General features: G+C 40.3%; 1 protein-coding gene across 1 annotated transcript; it reads right to left on the bottom strand.

The window, feature by feature from the left end:
- Window positions 1-1,136: 1,136 nt before the first annotated feature.
- LOC117739352 lies at window positions 1,137-3,374 on the bottom strand. The gene is made up of 6 exons (XM_034545709.1): window positions 3,236-3,374; window positions 2,491-2,636; window positions 2,086-2,150; window positions 1,553-1,717; window positions 1,351-1,455; window positions 1,137-1,253 (listed from the first exon to the last, which is right to left on the bottom strand). Exons 1-6 carry the CDS (start codon window positions 3,350-3,352, stop codon window positions 1,174-1,176), a joined length of 678 nt encoding a protein of 225 aa, XP_034401600.1. The 5' UTR covers window positions 3,353-3,374; the 3' UTR covers window positions 1,137-1,173.
- Window positions 3,375-6,314: the final 2,940 nt, after the last annotated feature.

Here is a 6,314-nt window from a genome sequence, read left to right as displayed (position 1 = left end):
TGGATGTTGGTTCAGCTCACTCTGTAGTGTTTTTTTCTGAAAGGGGATTGTAGCAGTTGAAGAGGAAGGAAGGGAAAAAAGGGTGGATGTTTGACTTGACACCTGTTCAATTTTGCCGGGACACTCCTTAGTCCAAAAGTCAACATTAAAACCAAAGATAAATGTCGTCATTTCCAAAATTCAGAACATGTTCATCTAAGAAAATATTCTGCTTCAATATAAATTAGTTTCCATTTAGCCTTTCAACAACATTTTTAAGACAATAAAAACATTGTTTGCTCACCCGCACACACCTGCATTTACCTGGCAGTGTGTAGCAATCTAACAGCACTAAGAATAACAATAAATTATATTTCTTTCCCATTTAAAACCTGTTAAGCCCGAGTGGCCCCCAATAAGGTGAGTGAGAAGTTGGGAAAAGACTGTGAAACAATCGACTAATCACAAACAAATATAATGATGTTGCACATGACATTAAACAGCAGATGCTGGGCTACAATAATATATGAGCCGTTTATACATGCTCAAAACACAACTCCAACACCAAATAAATGAACAAATTTTCATTTCCACATCTGGCCAGCGACTCAACTCAGGGTACATCCCAAGTCTCTTAATCACATCCCTGTTTCCTTCACTTGCCTCTTTTACGTTACATTTCATTTAGCTGACGCTTTTCCCCAAAGCGACTTACAATAAGTGCATTCAACCATGAGTACAAACTCAGAACAAGAACCAAGAAAGTACAATTCACAACAAGGCATTCTAGTAGCAATCTAACAGCAGTAAGAATAACAAGAAATCATATTTCTTTTCCATTTTTAATGTTGTTGACATCATAACATAGGACAATAGACATTCAAAGCTTCATTGATAAACCTCAATAGAGGCTTTATATATAAAAGATATGACATTTGGTATAGCCATGTTGTGATTTGAACATATGTTTTATGCTAAATGTAGTAGTGTGTGATTTTTGTCATTGCTGTGTATTGTTAACGGATTTCTAATAGGAATGATATATACATTTGCAATCTTATTTGTCCACTCCCATGCACTCCACACAGTATCTTTACCTCAACTCTCTCCATCCACACCTCCACAGTTTGAAAACCTGTTTGTGTTTCATTAGATTATGAATACAAAAGACATGTTTTTAGTCACTTTTTGTCTCTACTCAGTTTCAGTTGAAATATCTAATGAGTGTTGCTCTTCGTCGATCATCTTCAGCCCCTCGCCTTCAGCACAGAAATCTGCAGACAGAGAGACAAAAAGAAAGAAATCAGTTCAGTCTGTCATCACACGTCTTCATGTCATAGTTTAATCAGACAGGTCTAAAAGGTGAAGCACCGTTCTTGGGGTCGTAGATAAAGTCTGGTTCTCTGTTGAAGCCGAGGCAGCTCGCCTGCTTCCTGAAATGTTCCAGCTCAGAGTCCTTCAAGGTTGTTCCTCTTGCTGGAGACAAAACAACAAAACAGGATGAATGCTTCACATATGAAATGTGTTTTATTTATATTTAGACATGTTTTCTCTCAGGCTTGTTCCTTCCTACCAAACAGATGAAGACCACTCATGATGTGCTCCTCCGCTGTAATGTCATCGTTGAGTCCCATCTTCTTGTACATTTTGTCCAGGTATGTGACGGTGCGGTTGAAGCTATAGAGCAGACAGCCGTCACAGGTCGGCAACATGTGGTTCAGGGATGTGAAGTTGTCGACTGAGGACAGAAACTGTATATTAATCATCTCCACTGAAAATCTACCAATGTTCTTCTGGTAGACTTTCCACAAACATATTTTGTGTTTGATATATTCCAGCGATGTCCTCAGACAGGACAGAGGTTCTCTTCACTTTCCCTGTGCTGCAGAGGTTGTGTTTGTTTTAATCAGTGATGATGGAAGTTGAAAGAGTCCACAGCCATGCTATCAACTCTGTAGCATCTGAAGTCAGCAGGACGATATGTGTGATGAATCTGCAGCTTTTAATAATCAGAAACATGATCTCTCTGGCTGGATTCTCTGACTGACAGAACTAACACAACAAAGATGTAGAAACTCCAGCATGGTGTTGGATCAGGTAACTTACATTTCATTATTAGAGTATTGTCTTCAACGGTTGCGTTCATGTTTAAAGACAGGCAGGTTCCATTTCTGAGAAAGAGACAAGAGGAAGAGCTGAGTTCATCTTCGAACATCATGTATACCTTCTCCTCCATGTGAGCTTCAAAAGTTAAGATTCCTCCCACTGCTGAACACTGAGTGATCCGTTTGAAAGCTCTAAGTGGACATTGAGCTGGAATTGTTTCCTCAAACTACTTCTCAGGTCAATGTCCTTTTACTATTATTGCAAATATTGCTCCTGGACTTTTTAGGGTGTCCTTCCAGTGGAGAAAACATGTCAATGCTAAACATGTTGAAAGTGTATTTTGATTGATCTATAATTTACAGATTGTGTACATTGTCTGTACATGTTAAATTGTTAACAACTCACAACTTGTTCTCCGTAGACACATTAAGTGCATTTGGGCCGAATGTTGACGGGATGACATTATTCTTGTAGCTCTCGATGTTCTTCATGAAGCCGTTGTAAACTTCATTATCAGTGTAACCAAAGAGGAAGTGTGACTTGCCGTATATCTGTACACAAACAGGAAGTCAGTTAGTGAAAGCAGACACAACCATCATTCAATAATGGGTTGAAAATTGGACTAATTCTCTAATATTGAATCTTTTAAAATGAATTACATTTGAACCTGTTTAGTGGAGCATAACACAAAGCCTTGAAGCAGAAGGAGACTAGGTCTTTATCAATATCGACTACCCCGAGTTTGGTCCTTTTCTCTGATATTCGGGCTTCACTACAACACAACTGTGCCACTGATTTGTGATTATTTTTCAGTTTCTAACGGAATCCTCAAAGACTCTTAGAACCATCTGCATGAAAAACATTCAGTCCACTGCACGCTATATACATATATATTTGACCGGTTCCCAAGTTGCAGCACTGATCCAAACACATTAGCTAACTACCTGGAGCAGAAACAGTCACTTCTTGGCAAATGGTTGAAGTACTTTTTCATTGTGTTATTGTGTGTTCATCTTAGAAATGTTTGCTGCGCTCTGACTCAACGTAATGCCAACGCTAAAGGCATAAACTGAGGAGGAACTTCCCAAATAGCTGAATTCTGCTTCAGTGCTAATGCCTCATAGACAAACCCAGACAGATGAAGACTTACCATGGAGGGCGTCATAGACAAAGGCGTGATTAGAGGCCGGCATTCCTCAGGTGTCAGAGCCCAGCTGCTCAGAAACAGCCCCGCGACCAGGAAATGAGTGCTGAGCCACAGATTCATGATGCTACAGCTGTGAAGGAAAACACAGAGATCTCAGATGATAGCTGCTCGTCACAGAAGTAACAATGACTGAGGCTCATCCGAGCTGGTCAGCCTTTTAAGAAGCTGCTGGGGGCTTGGTTTGTTCCCCAGTATCTACAGACGAGGAAGCCTTCCCCAGAATTAGGTTGGACGTGTTTGCCAGCAGGTCCAAAGGGTACATCAGGTCGGGGTGTAGGATTTCATAATGACAATTCTGGGTTTGTGTATTAAGCAAATTATTTACTGATTTGTTGAATTGTCCTTATCTACCAACGCACACAAACACACTGAGTATACAAAGCAGCACATGACGGCTTCAATCCAGCTCAAACTGGCACGCAGCCTGACCTCAGACATACTGTCATAAGTGTGCACAGTGACTCCCAAGTGGGCACTCAGTAAGCATGCTATGGGCCCACAATGAACCCCAATGGAGACCCACTCTGATCAGTACCTCACCTGGACCCCAAAGGGTACGGTCCATTCATGCACCGCACTTCGCAATGATAACGTAGCACACAGTGAGCTGGGCTCCAAATCTCTGAACTCAATTTCACCCCAATAATATTGATGGTTGCCTGTTGGAGAAACATTGATGGTTGCCTGTTGGAGAAACATTGATGGTAGCCTGTTGGAGAAACATTGATGGTTGCCTGTTGGAGAAACATTGATGGTAGCCTGTTGGAGAAACATTGATGGTAGCCTGTTGGAGAAACATTGATGGTAGCCTGTTGGAGAAACATTGATGGTAGCCTGTTTGAGAAACATTGATGGTAGCCTGTTGGAGAAACATTGATGGTTGCCTGTTGGAGAAACATTGATGGTAGCCTGTTGGAGAAACATTGATGGTTGCCTATTAGAGAAACATTGATGGTAGCCGATTGGAGAAACATTGATGGTTGCCTATTAGAGAAACATTGATGGTAGCCGATTGGAGAAGTATTGACGGTAGCCTGTTGGAGAAACATTGACGGTAGTCTGTTGGAGAAATATTGATGTTGCCTATTGGAGAAATATTGATGTTGCTTGTTGGAGAAATATGGATGGTTGAAAATGTAGGACTATGTAGGCTTCTTTTTTTCCAGTATTTACAAACTAGAAAGCTTTCCCCCAGAATTAGTTGAGCAATGTTTGCCAGCATACTCCCCTGCAGGTCCAAAGGGGATTTCAGGTCAGGGTGTAGGAATAATCAGGATACTGTGGGGTTTGTTTATTAATCATTCACTGATCTGTTGAATTATCTTTGGCCTACATTACTGAATATATGTTAATGGCCTCAAGACTCAGGGAACTTGGTCTAGTTGAGAACTGAAGAAAAGAGCACAGTAAGATACTGTTTATTTTGAATATTTTACATTGAAACTGATTAAGGACACAAGAAGGTTTCTGTTTCCGAAAAGTGACTCAAAGAATGAGTCAAGAGCCCTAAACATCAAAAATATTTAAGCTGTAATTTGTGTGAACTGTAAAGAAAATAAAAGCATGTGTGAAAGTCTCTCAATTTATTCATACTGGATGAAAGTCTGTTTCTGAACTGCAGAAATTGAGACGTGTTATTTGTGTTCACATGTTTGTTCCAGCTCGAGGTTTTTTGTCAAGAGATTTACAGGGACAAGAAGTCTAATCGATATTAATAAAGGTTCAGTTATGCTGGATCCATGTAGGGGGATTAATGAAAAAGCTACAGATAAACGTATAACAAATAATCTCATAATTAAGACTTCTGTATCTCACAAATATCTCGTAATTTGTATTCCTCCGACTAGTTTTTGCTTTGAGTAATACATGTGAATGTGATTCTGGAAGAATCTGGTTTCGTGTTCAGGAACCAGGTCTTTCAGGGTGAAACCACAGAAGAAAAAACATTGATGGTGATAAGACAGAACGGCAATATTAATGGATTTAGTTCTTTTATATAGTGGTCTTACTTTGGGGTCTATTCAAAGTGAGCTGACTGATCTCTGACCAGCTCCTGTGTGCAGTGAACTCACAGATGTGCAAACAACCATCACTGGGATTCTGCAGCTTTTGGATTTCTAAGTGGACTTATGGACGTCAGATGTGAGCTGCACTGAATCTAAAAACGTGTGTCATAACTCCAAGAGGGAGTTTGATTCCTGATGCAAACTGAAGCAATCAGTCTCCAAGTGTTTGAAGTGAGCATGTTCAAGTTAACCTGATAGTTATACGTCAACGAAAAGTTGATTTCACGCCACTAATTTCTTTTAACGTTGGACATAATTTGGTCACTCGATACACAACTTGTATGAAGACCAGAAAGCAAAACTAGTGGGGGATGTGGGGAAGATGACGACAGTTGCATCCATCGGAGAATGTCAAGCTGTGTTTGAACTCAGCCTCCACAGATGGCGTTCAAGCTGCGAACATGAACGGACATGTTTGCGCTCGACGTGCTGTTTGTTGCATTATTCTCTGAAACACCAGCGGACGTACAAACAAAATTAAACATGAATACTTTATATATACGCCAACATTAGCATTAGTAAGATGTGTTATTGAGGTTATCGAGGTTCAAATGAATGAGGAAATTTCTCAACGTTTTTCGTGGAAACGGCCGGACGAATCTCTTAGAAAAGTCATAGCAAACAATTACCGATCAGGCCGCACGTCTTGATGTATTTTGTTGCATGTGGTGGCAACATTGTGGGAGGAGACACGCGGCAAACTTTGCACGGAAGAAGCAGAATTAGAAGAATAGTAGTAATCCTGGAGGATTATAGTCAGTGTGGCTGTTGCGTAACAAGGCTGTGGCTACAATGACTAGGTTGTGTTATTGACGATATTGAGGTACATTATACATACGCAAACATTACCAGTAGTAAGATGTGTTATTGAGGTACATAATATATATGCCAACATTATCACAGCTCTGTGGAGCCGTGTATTCCTATAGACCTCAGTAGTAATGACTTCATGAACT

The sequence above is a fragment of the Cyclopterus lumpus genome, chromosome 11 (assembly GCF_009769545.1).
Source record: "Cyclopterus lumpus isolate fCycLum1 chromosome 11, fCycLum1.pri, whole genome shotgun sequence".
NCBI classification, from domain to species: Eukaryota; Metazoa; Chordata; class Actinopteri; order Perciformes; family Cyclopteridae; genus Cyclopterus; species Cyclopterus lumpus.
Note: the sequence above shows the minus strand (reverse complement) of the source record. Positions and strands in the feature narration are given on the sequence as shown.

What these genes read in the sequence shown, in the direction of transcription:
- LOC117739352 (XM_034545709.1), bottom strand. Translation starts at nt 3,352, where the DNA reads ATGAATCTGTGGCTCAGCACTCATTTCCTGGTCGCGGGGCTGTTTCTG. An exon ending in CAATACTCTAATAATGAAAT is followed by an intron (nt 1,718 to 2,085) that starts GTAAGTTACCTG and finishes TTCTGTCCTCAG; the next exon opens with TCGACAACTTCACATCCCTG. An exon ending in GAGTGGTCTTCATCTGTTTG is followed by an intron (nt 1,456 to 1,552) that starts GTAGGAAGGAAC and finishes TTTTGTCTCCAG; the next exon opens with CAAGAGGAACAACCTTGAAG.